Source organism: Protomyctophum bolini, assembly GCF_963924005.1.
Source record: "Protomyctophum bolini genome assembly, chromosome: 12".
Classification (NCBI taxonomy): domain Eukaryota; kingdom Metazoa; phylum Chordata; class Actinopteri; order Myctophiformes; family Myctophidae; genus Protomyctophum; species Protomyctophum bolini.
The window spans coordinates 3,275,333-3,288,257 of NC_137873.1; the positions used below are offsets into that span (position 1 = coordinate 3,275,333).

General features: G+C 48.1%; 1 protein-coding gene across 1 annotated transcript in view; it reads right to left on the reverse strand.

Moving 5' to 3' along the window:
* Window positions 1–12,925, reverse strand: part of ptch2 (patched 2) — a 42,605-nt gene that overhangs the window by 22,555 nt on the left and 7,125 nt on the right. The window contains exons 3-5 of the mRNA XM_080778305.1: window positions 3,675–3,864; window positions 2,999–3,068; window positions 2,799–2,890 (exon numbers count right to left, since the gene is read on the reverse strand). Of these exons, the coding sequence (XP_080634431.1) occupies window positions 2,799–2,890; window positions 2,999–3,068; window positions 3,675–3,864 (352 nt within the window). The remainder of the gene's footprint in view (window positions 1–2,798; window positions 2,891–2,998; window positions 3,069–3,674; window positions 3,865–12,925) is intronic.

Sequence of the window (12,925 nt, forward strand, 5' to 3'; positions counted from 1 at the left end):
CACCACCACCATCATAACGTGATAAATGTTTCCATTTATTGTCATGTCCACGTGTGTGTGTGTGCCCTGGCTGCAGGCTTGCACCCCCCCACCGCACCCCACCCCACCCCCCGGCACCGGGTTTTTGAGCTTCTGTAAAAAAAACAAAATCGTTTGTTCAATTCAGTTCTCCGTCTGTGTCGTCTAGGCGGGGAGGCGAAGCTCTGATGCAGATGCCCGGATAAAATAGCGTTTATTATCCTGTTTCACGCCGCGACAATGCCAAAGGGGAAAGGCGCGGCGGCAGCCGGCTCACTCCCCATTCCTCCGACGCCCTGCGTGGTGGAGTCATAACAATTACCTCTGCCACGCAAAACGTCTTGATAAGCTAGCAGGGAGAGCAGAGGAGAGGGAGGGAGGGAGGAAAGGTATACTATGTAGCAGTGGTGGAAAATGTTGGGAAGACGCGAAGTATCGGGGAGGAGACATGGACTGAAGAGAAGAGGAGATGCTGGGAGTGAGCGGAAGGGAAGTCGTCGTAAAAAAAACACGAGAGGAGGTGTCAGGGTGTTCGCTGTATCGCAGTTTTGCATGTATGGCGGGCGAGCTAGCTATAGCAGCAATGAGTGTACGTACGTGCATGTGTGTGTGTGTGTGTGTACCGTTATGGTCCACTGGCATCCATCGCGCACTGTTCAGTTAGTAAGATGTTCACAGAAAGCTTGTACAAAGAGGCTAATCCCGAGGCTTTCGGCCGTGGCCTCGCCTCTGCCACTCTCCTCCCTCTCCTCGGGCTAAATTTATCATTTGCTCCACGCCGCGGCCAATTATGCGGCGTGCTGGGCTGGGGTTTTTTGGGTGTCAGTTGACAGCTTTGGCCTCTGGCGGAGGTGGACTGGGTAATGTCAGAGGTGGGTTGAATCATGAAAAGGCCTAAATAGACGGGGCAACGTACAGATATCTCACTCCGCATGTCGTTTTCTACAGCCCATGATGTGGATAAGATAACCACAGGAGCACCAAACCGTCTCTAGAGTCCCTCTAACACCAACAGGACAACAAAGGTTCTTACGCTTGTTGTTTTGCGTTGACTTGAGGAAAGTGCGCTTTTTAAAGAGTGAATCGAGGTGAAATGACTTGTCGAGAGCACCAGTGAAAGAGTTTCATGCAGTGAAAGAATGAAAGGGAGGGGGGGGGGGGGGGGGAAGGGGGTAGGAGAGAGAGAGAGAGGAATAATAAAAAGAATGTCCCAAAACGTCCCAACTCTGGGCACAATCGTCCCTCGGAATAGGTTCATGAAGAGACCTCCTCTGCTATTCCCACATACCAGCCTCTCTCGCAAAGACACTCTCCTTTATCAGCTCGTGTTTGCTTGAGTGAACCGGGCCTGAGCCCTTTTGTTTTTCCATAGATTGCTGCTCTTTGTTCCCCCAAGTTCTCTCTCTCTCTCTCTCTATCTCGCTCACACTTTTTTTGTGTTTAAAACCAAGGCTGAAGTGAGGCGGAAGCTGGCGAGGGGATACTGGCCTCCCTGACCACCCTGAGATCCCTTCAACTGTGAAAGCTGATGGGGGAGGGTGACAAATAAACAACAACAACAAGAACCAAACAATATCAACACTCGACTTGATTTAGAGGGATACTTATTGGGGGGGGGGGGGGTTTGACACGCACCCTATTTTTCCGTACGAGATAAAAGCAAACGAGGTTGAGATACTGAGAAAAACAATGTTTGTTTCTCTGAGCGGAGGCCCGTCGGGCAATAACAGACATTTCTCAACTCCTCCAAACACAAAAACAAAATCCGCCGAGCAACATCTCTGGAACGAAAACAAGCAACTTTGAAGCAGATTTAGTTTTAATAAGCCCAAGCACTCAATTGAAATATCACTTCTGGGGGACTAGAAAAAAGAAAAGGAAAAACATCTCTTTCAGTGGCTCAATATCTCTAAGAACCAAGTCGCAAAAGGAGAAGAAAAGAGGGAGGCTGGAATGCTCCAATGCCTAAATACCCCCAAACTCCACTGTTAACTGTCTTGTAGCATCTCTCTCTCTCTCTCTCTCTCTCTCTCGGGACTTGAGACTTGAATGCTGCCCATTTTATTTGTTGGACAACTTGGGAGCCGGGGAGCCCTGGGGCATTACCATGAGAATGCCGAGTGTTAGTCGGGAGCTGACAAAGCCGGGTGCCCCCACCGCCCCAAAAAAACCCTTCCAACCGCACCCCCCCCCCCTCCTCCCCGGCCCGCCCGCCCGCGCCACCCCCCCCCCCCACCCCCACCCCCCCTCCTCCTCATCCTCCACCTCCTCTCTCCGTCCTCCGGGGCCCCCGCACTGATGGACACTCACTCGTAAAACTGAAAGAATGCTTACCATTGTCTGACCCAAAGGGCTCCCCTGCCACCCCCCCCCCCCCCCTCCCCTCCACCTCCCCCCCACACCCCATTCTACCAGCCCCACACCACCCAGTAGCTGTTGCAACTAGCCTCCACCCACCCCCCTCCCCCTCCTCTCCTCTCCCTCACTTTCTCCCTTTTGGTTTCGCTGTCACCATGTCCCCCCCCCCCCTCATTGCCTCCGAGCAGGAGAAACTGTGACTGCGGCTGTCAGCCCCCCCCGACTCCACATACTATTACTGACGCAACATATGTACCCATTTACATTTCCAACGAGTGCAAAAAAAAAACGTACCGGCCAGTGTGTCGTTGTGATGACGTTACACACGGGTGTGTTAATCAGAACTGACCCGCTCTGACGAGGACCGATCTGTCCGAGTCAGTAAAACAATTTCTTTCGGCGTTACATATTCCAAGACTTACGGTAAGTAGGCGGAGCCTCCCTGTAGTTTGGCCCCCTCCCAGAAGCAGTCCAATGGGGTGATTATCATGCAGGGGAACAGCTTGTCAATCATCTGGGTTGCAGGAAACAAAGTGGGAGAAAGAAATATAAGTGAGGAATAATGACTGACGACGTGATTGGCTGGAAATATTACACGAGACCAGATCGGAAATTAACTCACCCTTTCAATCATGACGTTTTCTATGATCGGGACTCCTGATTTGTAGCATATTTTATTGAGATCCCACGATCTGTGGACAGAAAACATCAACGCATTTCAGCAAGCAGCAATACTGGGGGTTATGTTAGACCGCTGCCTAATCAAATCCTCAGAACACCTGGCTGCGCTGCTGGGATTTTATGCTGTAAACCGACATACAGCCATGAAAACAAATGTAATTTACAACTAAAAACGTTGCTCTCAAGAATGTTTTTGAAAACATTTGAAGGAAGAAATAGACGACGGCGATGCAGTACGCCCCAAAATGGATTCCATTTGATCAACACTCACTTTCTCCTTTTCCGAGGCGACTCTACGGGGCCAATACTTTCATCGTAAGCAAGAAAATTACTTCGTTTTGTCGTCACTTTTGGGTACATTTATTAATTTATCTATTAAGTAGCCGTGTAATAAGCAGGATAATTGATGGGTCAGGATTCTATTTCTCGATAGTGGACTGCGGACCCCTCAATTATGCCCTTTGCTTAATTGACGACCCGATGAAAAAGCGTCCCTTTTGTCAGCCTCGTTTATACTAGATCTCGCGTAAACCGAAAACGCCGATCTAAAAGCGACGTGAGCTTGTAGATCCGTTGCACAATGACGTAAAAACAAATGAATGGCGTCAACTACTCACTTTCCAAAGAGAGACACTTGGACCTTGCTGGCGGCCAGCGCGGCGTCCATGTGCACCAGCAGCGCGTCCTGCGTCAGGATGTCGGCGCCCTCCTCCTTGGGCGTCTGGATGAGCATCTGGGAGGTGAACACAGAGTCCTCGCCCTGCTTCTCCTTCGTGTAGCGCAGCTCCTGACTCACCCGACTGCCAGCTGCGGGGGGGGGGGGGAGATAATGAAGAAAAATGGTAAATAAAAATGGTGCATTTATATAGCGCCCTTTATCCAAGGCGCTTTACATAGAGTGTGCGTTACATTCACCCATTCACGCACCGATTGGCAGAGGACACCATGCGAGGCACCACCGACCTGCACATCGGGAGCGATTTAGGGGTTCAGACTTCAGAGTCTTGCTCAAGGACTCTTTGACACTCGAACTGGCTACTCTATAGCCCTGAGCCACTGCCGCCACAACAGGGACACCACAAGGACATTTTAATCATTTATTTATGTCCACATAAGAGATACAATACTTTAAATAACAAATATATTACAAGGTGCTGTACAAAATGCAGTCTTGGACAAATACCCAGAACACACCCTTCAGGGGTACAAGTAACAGCGTCTTCGCCATATTTGGCGGCTATACTACCCACACACAGACACAGACACACACACACACACACACACACACACACACACACACACACACGCCAACTCTCAGACTCATACCACTACACACACACATATAAAGTGTGTTGCCCACGGCCGCGCGCACACTTATTACGAGAACACACAGATATCGGCCAACGCCCTCGGGCCTCGCCAGCGTTGGGGTTTGAAGGCACTTCACACAAGTAAAGGGTCTGGCCAAGAGAAATGACTAATACGGCTTCTCATTGGCTCCCTCTGTGGAACAGATGTGCCCCGTTAGTGAGGGGAAACCGAGTCTCTGATGATGCCCCCAGAAGAAAGCCCGTCGTCACCACTTTACACAGGGCTGCTGATATGTGGGCACAATAGCAGTCGGATACATATTTTTTTAATATACAAAAAATCAGCCGTCCACACACTTGCTCATAACTTTAATATGTGTCCAGAAATGTCAACTAAGTACCATTGATGCCAGTCACTGGAGAAGAGAAGAGAAGAGAAGAGAAGAGAAGAGAAGAGAAGAGAAGAGAAGAGAAGAGAAGAGAAGAGAAGAGAAGAGGAGAGAAGAGAAGAGAAGAGAAGAGAAGAGAAGAGAAGAGAAGAGAAGAGAGTGACGAAGTAAAGATAATTATTAATTTGTTTAAGAATGAGAGAGGGGGAGATCTAGAATGAGCGAGATAGAGCACGTATCAGAGAAAGGGCGAAATGGGGCAGGGTTGGACGGGAGGACAGGCACTGCCGATGCCGTTGATGTGGTATGCACAAGTTGGGAATGAAAGGCATCAAAGCCCTGGGAGAGAGAGAGGGGGGGGAGGGGAGGGGGGGGGGGAGTGAATTTTTGAGGAAGAAATCAAATGCCAGCGAGAGTAAAGGAGAGCATTAGAGAGAAAGTATAAGTAACTAAAAAAGAGCGCAAAAATAAAGACTGTGTGTGTGTGTGTGTGTGTGCGTGTGCGTGTGCGTGTGCGTGTGTGTGTGTGTGTGTGCGTGCGTGCGTGCGTGCGTGTGCGTGCGTTAGGGAGAGAGAGAGGGGGGAGAGAGAGAGAGAGAGAGAGAGAGTTCTGTGGTGCGGTAGAGTCCAGCCCCCTAATTACAGGAGGCTGCCCTGAAAAGAGTTTGCCAGCCGGGGGATCTGTGGCTCTGCCAAGTGGACATGAAACATGCCGCGCTGGATCACAGAGGACCCGTCTACCCCTCTCACTGTCCTGGATCACCACAGAGGGCCCGTCTACCCCTCTCACTGTCCTGCTGGATCCCAGAGGACCCGTCTACCCCTCTCACTGTCCTCCTGGATCACCACAGAGGACCCGTCTACCCCTCTCACTGTCCTGGATCACCACAGAGGGCCCGTCTACCCCCCTCACTGTCCTCCTGGATCACCACAGAGGACCCGTCTACCCCAGGCTCTCACTGTCCTGGTCCCGTTTACCCCTTTCACTGTCCTGCTATATACGGTATGACAGCCCCAGAGAGACAGAGAGAGAGAGAGAGAGAGAGAGGCGAGGGCTTCCTCCACTGTCATGATCACTTCATTCTCCAAAGTCTGATTTATACGTTGCAGCGTGTCGTGTCGAGCAGCGACAATAGCATATTTTCGTTGTGCCACACCGGCGGTTCAACCAAGTATACATAATCCAGGCTTTAGTCTTCCTCTCACTGTCACGACTGTCAATGTCGCTTGCCATATATTTACCCCGTCCTCACCTCTCATGTCCCTGTCCTTGGCCATTCTTACATACAATAGGTATAGCCTCCCTCTCTCGCCCCACACTTCCCCCCACACCTCCCCCCCAGGCTCCTGTAATTGATGGGGAGAGGAGAGAAAATAAACTCTGCAGCCCACCAACACCATGGAAGTGTGAGATCAGGTTGGAACTTTGCGCCTCGGAGACACGGCGCAAAGTCTCAGAGGGTTTCCCTTTTCAAGGATTTAATTAACCCGCACGGGGCCTTCGGGAATATCAAGTTATTTCGGGGGAGAGGCTCTTTGGGTCTGTGCATCACACAAACCCATGAAACCACTAAAAGGAAAGAAAGAAGGAATAGAAGAAAGAAAAAAAAACCCGATAAGGGAATTTTACTGCTTGTTGATAGATGTTCTTGGTGCCTCGGGCTCCGCGTGCGTTTTTTGAAGTCGATGAAGAATTTTTTTCCCCAACACGAGAGAAGCTTCGATGCCAAGGCTGCGAGCAGCAAACAAGCTATATACATGCGCTTCTTACTACAGCCAAGCCATTCCAAACACATTCCCCCCCAACCACCACACACACATTTCAAAGGGAACGACGCTAGTTTATGTCCCGAGTCCCGACTTAAGTGTAACTTCCTATTTGTCTCTTTGGCCTGCAGATGAGGAAATGACCTGTTCTACCGAGAGAATAAATGAGTTCCGTTCTTTTATACTGACTGGCACAACGTATCACCTTTTTAACACTGCAAAACGTTGCACCTGGTCAAACCGTTAGGGCTATAGCTGTAGCTTTACTCATAAAGTGCATTACACGCATGAGGAATTTGATTCAATGTAAAAAAAAAACGCCGCTTATATAAACAGCTCCTCGCCACTCCACTAAAGTTCCCCAACCACAGGGATTTCAAATCTCACACACACACACCAAAAAAACAAAACGGAACCCCCTTTTCTTTTTTTCCGGGTAGTGGGGGGGGGGGGGGGGGGTATCGTTGCGAGTAGAACGTCTCTGACGTCTGTTAAAGCTTTTTTGACGTTTCGTATGTTCACTTTGTGCAGCGCATGGGTTTTGATCCCTACAGGAACTGGGTGGCTCGGGGAGACTCTGGCTCTGTAATTACAGGCCTCCTGAAGTAAATTATAGCTATTTGTGTCTCGTTCCTCCCATCTGGACCACCCAGGCGGCCGTGCTAGCTCTCTCGCTCTCTCTCTCTTTTCTCTCTCTCTCTCTTCCTTCACTCACCCCCCCGCCCTCCCTCCCTCCCTCCCTCCCCAAGTCCGGCCCCAACCACCCTCTTCTCCTTCAAGACCCGAGCTCTGCTCCGCTCTGTGTCCACATGAACTGAGAACACCACATGGAATGGAACACCAGTCCTCGACTGCTTGTTTTTCCCTCTCTCTTTCTCAATCTCTTATAGTTTCTCACCATCCCTTTCTCTCTTTCTTTTAATCTTCGTTCTCTCTCTCTCTCTCTCTTTCTTTCTCTCTCTCTCTTTTAATCTCTCTCGCTCTCTCGCTTCAGTCTACTCTATACACACAGCCTTAAAGAGACAGTTCCTGGAAATGTTGCTCGCGAGAGGAAGAAAATGTGCAGTGTGGAAGCAGGGGTTTTAACACCCCGGTGGCTAGTCATTTCACGACGAGGAGCAAAGGCTTGACATAATGGGATACTGTCCAAAAGAATACAATAAGAAATACATAAAACTCTCAGAAATAAACACTTAAATAGACCTGATTTAATTGAATTCATTACATTTTAAGAACATGATGGAGTATATCTCAGTGCAACCTCCATGTCTCTTTAAACTCTATAGGCGAGTACTATGGGAAAGAACTGTTGGTTGTTGATATCAGGTATAGAGGTGACAAACAGAAGTTTACGATATAGGCGGCAGTCTTTTGCCACGATAGTACATTGAGGCAGAAAACTAATGGTAAGCATCTCAGAGTTTTTGAAGCATAATTTTTGTCTAAAGTCTAACCTGTTTCAGTGTCGGCTGGTCAAAACCAGGTATAGCAAGCAAACCCTGGAGGGGGTGCGATGGGTGTGGGTGTTCAGTTTGTGTGTGTGTGTGTGTGTGTGTGTGTGTGTGTGTGTGTGTGTGTGTATGCGTGCCGTGCGTGCGTGCCCGGTCCGCTCACCACTAGACCCTGTCTGTTCCAATCTCAAACCATTTCCTCTCCATCAGACGAGAGGCCACGCCCCCAGACCCCGGCCCCCACCCAGAACCAAAGAGCCTGACAGTCATAGGAAGCCTTTACAGCAGTGAAATATGTGGCTTCTCACATCTGGCTTCCAAAAGTGTTAGCCTGCCTGGGCCACCTTTGAAGTGCTACGCTCCAGATTAGTGCTGTTCTGTTCCGTTCTCCACTTTGCTTCTTTTTTTTCTCCCTTCCTGCTACACTGGCAAATAGTTCTTCTAGGCCAGCCCAGGCCACATTCAAGGTATTTATTTTTTGGTTAACATGCTCGAACGTCTCCCGTTTCTATTATCTTCTATTCTATTCTGTCCGGTTGCATTGTCCACGTATAGCCCCTCTCAGACCATGGCTATTCTCCTCTGTGTTGTCCAACCCCAGCACCAGGGCCATGCTGGGTCAGTCCAGGCCACCTTCAAAGTGTAGTGCCGTAGATTAGCTGGATTAAGGAGGGGGGCCTCTGAAAAGCCTCATGTTGCTACGGAGGAAGAACCGACCGCCACCAAGAGGACTGAGGCGTGTGCGCGTGGAATAAAGCAAAAATAACATCTCAAAATTGAAAATGTAATGATGATGTTTTCGGTATGCTCAATCTAAACCCATTCTTGCTGCTGTTCCACACAACAGCCCCGACCAGCTGAAAGAAATCACAGATTTGAGGCATTTCATGTTTCTGTAAGATGCATCTAAACCTGTATTCTATTGCTAGTTTGATCACTTTAAATAGTCTTTCCTCGTAAAATAACTAACGACCGAAGATAGCCGATCTACAAGCTCGTAGATCCGCATTTTTCTGTGCGCAGCATGCTTTCACAGGAGGCTTCCCTGGAATCCAAATGGCTGAAATCAGTTGCGGTGACAGAGAACCTCAATCCATGCGTATATTATGCTCGTATACCTGCTACCCAGAGGGCCACACTGCTATACGCTACCGTCACGTGTATAGCTTCACAAAACCACAATGCTATACTTGTTGCTGCGCAAATCCAGCGCTGCTATGTGTCACTTTGTATACCCACTACACAAAATACCATGCTTCTACCCTGAAGCTCTTCAGATACGGTACATTCTTCTAGTTTCACCCAACACACACACACACACACAAAATAACTTCACAAAATAACCTATTAAACCTTTTCAGCGGGCAGAGGGAATACAATGAGAACACATTCTCAGGGGAAACCCCAGATTACTAATAACGTCTCAATGCTCCTGCCATACTGTATTGGGAACCACACAGAAACGGGCCTGCGAGGTTCAAGAAGCCTGGCCCCGTGGTATTCCCTTGCCAGGGGCACCTCCTATAAGGGCCACAGCCCATAGCATGAAGCCTGGCCCCGTGGCATTCCCTTGCCAGGGGCCACAGCCCATAGCAGATGGGAGAGGAGAGCAGCCTTCAGAATGAATGCAAACCCCTCTTTGTCATTCAACCCTTCAATTTCTTTCAGATGTTTCCCCAACAAACTAGGGAATAAAATAAAAGGGAACTTTTTCTCTTTCACAACAAAAGCAAATGGACCAAAACTTTCCCAGCGCGTAAGACAATGCCAGAGTGAGTCGGGCAGGGGTGAGGGTTTGGCGGGGGCAGGAGAGGGAGGCTGGTGTTGTGCTATCTTTACCTATAGAAATACAGTGAGCATGTGTGTGTGTGTGTGTGTGTGTGTGTGTGTGTGTGTGTGTGTGTGTGTGTGTGTGTGTGTGTGTGTGTGTGCGCGTGTGCTTGCGTGCGTGCGTGCTTGCGTGCGTGCGTGCATGCATGTGCGGCTGTGTGCGTGTGTTCATCAGTATTCAAGGAAGGTTGCGCATTACACTGAATTTAAGAGGGAAAAAATATAATCATGCAGGAATTTGGGGAACACACACACACACACACACACACACACACACAAGAAAACAAGAATCAATCTCAAGGCATTGCCTTAAAAAAATATAATCTACAGCAACGCAAAAGAGTCAAAACCTTAAGAACAGTTACGAAAAAACCACATGAAAAATCTGTTTCGGTTACAATCTATTCAGATGTGCCAGTGGTGTTAGCCACCACACATAAATTTCCACCAGGGTTGGCATTTAGGCACTTTCTATTTCCATATGTATAGACTTGCCTCTGCTAATTATGCTAATCATGGGCAGTGTTGGCCACTGTGAAAAATAGTCACATTAGACACTCCACTGACCGCTAATGCTCCTTAATGTGTGGTTGAAACATACATTCATCCCTGCCTGAAAGGCTAAACTTTTCCACGTTGCTGGTCTCATTCAGACGAGAAATGAATTTATTGAGCCCAAGGACCACTTCTTTTTTTCTCCCCCCTCCCAAGCACCAAGAAAATGTTGTTTCTCTCCCTCTCTCTCTCTCTGCCTCTGGCTCTTTATCTCCCTCTACATTTTATATGGCGTAAAGAGGGAGGCAAATGATCCAAACGCTAAGGTGACTGGTGTCTCTTTATTTCACATAGACCAAAGACAAAGGTTACTGTCCCGTTGGGACAGAAAAGAAGCTGAGTCGAGAGATATCAGTCTTCATTGTCCAGTTTTCACTTGATTTGCAACTTTTTTTTCTTTCTTTTTTACAATATCGACCACTTTCGCGGGCTGTTGCACAGCGTCTTGGAAAAATATCCCAAATAAATGTTTATACAACATGTTTCATGTCACTGTAAACTCTCCTCGGACCCAAGAAAACACATCGCAAATGCTTTTGTATTACAAACAAAGTATCTCGCAAAGTCAACAGCTAAATCAGAAAGACAGCTATGTTTTCTCAACATCAGTGTGCGTGCTCGCGTGTGTGTTTTTAATAACGTGCATGCTAACGCAATGTGTCATTTATACATGCGAGTGCTGTAGCTGTTCCATGTGTGTTTATTTGTTGGGGGGTGGTCCGTCTATTGGAGAGGGGTCGGGGATGGGGGGTGGGGCGGGCGGGGGTGAGTGGAGAGAGGCGATTGGAACGAGAGACTCGCATGGAGGAAAGGAGGGTGAAGGAGAGCGTGGGGGAGTTGAAATAAACATTTAGAAGTGACCCAGGTTGACTCTGGACTTTGTTTGTTCTCTCTACCGGTGAGGTCCTGGGCCCTGAGCGCTGGGAGTTTATTTATGTAGCTGGGGCACTGCCGTGCGCTGTTCACCTCCAATAATGCCTCATAGAGCTCCCTTTCTCTGTCTGAACTGGGCCGCTGTGTGCGCTCCCATGAATTATAGCATTTACCTGATGCCGCCGCGCACAGGTTTGTTTGGAGAGAGCCGCGACCAAAACGCCAAAATGCCACATGTGCTGTTAGCTTGTTTGCGCGAAACTAACCCACTTGTGTGCTGCTCTCTCTCTCTCTGTATGTCTTAGGCTTGCTCTCTCTCGTGATCTATCGGTCATGCTTGCTGTTCTTACTCTCGAAATTTGCTTTCTCTATCCCGAGTCTCTCTGGGAAAGGCCTTTGGTGTGTTTACTTGGCTGGCTGGCTGGCTTTATAGTTTTGGCTTATTGGTGTGGTGTTTTGGAATGTATACCTACTGTCGACTGTCTCCTATGCACTGACTGAAGCCCAATTCACATTATGATTTTGATTATATTTGTCTCACGACGGCCCGCAGCTCACCGAAAAAACAACACCGTCATATGACAAAGTATAAATTGGACTTCACTCCTGCTATGTTGTGTGTGTGTGTATGGTCTTTTAACCCCCCCTCCCTCACGCTACACAGCCCCTTTATGGGACATGTGGTGGGCCTGCTCTCCAGATAGGCCCTGTCTCACTGCACCAGTATTTGGACAGCTTGACTGTGTGTACACGTCTTTCATGCCTCACCCAAGCTCTGCCAAGAAGGATGAGTTTAGTTAACGTAAGAGTAAACACCGCCACTTGTACATGTAGGCCCCCTCCCCTCCCCTCTCTCTCTCTTTCTCTCTTAAACATGCTACTCAGAACTGGGCCTTTTTATGAGAGAGCGGGAATCATTTCAGTAGCTGTGAGGAGGAGAGCAAAGAAGAGCAAAGAAGAAGCTTGACCGGTTTGGTCTGACATACACATAAACATATACTGAAACGGAGTACAGGATACAATTGATTATTCGCACTTGATGTGAACACGATTGAGCGAGTGATCACTTTCCAGTCACCACACAGCGACGACAAGTCTCCAATTCATTTATAGAAAGAAAAGGAGACAAGAGAGAAAGAATGATGCACAATGTGTGATCATTATGCCAGCGTCGCAAGCCGGAAATAGCAGATCTTTAACACGGAGGCTCCACGTTGCGAGCTTATAGATCTGCTAGTCTCGCCACGGGACATTTGTGTATATGACAAAATTATATATTTTTTGTTTTGTTTTCACAGAGAGAGACCAAAGGAAATAATAAAGTGTCAACTCGGCCTTAAACTTTCAACCTAGTTCCTTTCCCATCCCCCAATGTCCTGCTCCTATACACCTCATTTTATGAACCTTCTCCTTTCTCACTGTGGACAATACAGGCTGGCTGTGGCTCACAACATGGATGGCTCACACCAACTCTCACACTCTGTCACCACTTTAAACCTGGCAGCGTCCACTGCTTCTTGGCAAAGTATGCAATAGAATAGTATAGTATACAACACAAAATATTAAAAAGGGGTTCAACTTAATAACTCCTACACATTTTGGCATTTGTGTGTACTAATATTTAAAACATTATTAATTTTATGTAGTACAATTTTCTGATTTTGTCCACTTGGCTCCAAAGAAATAAATAAAT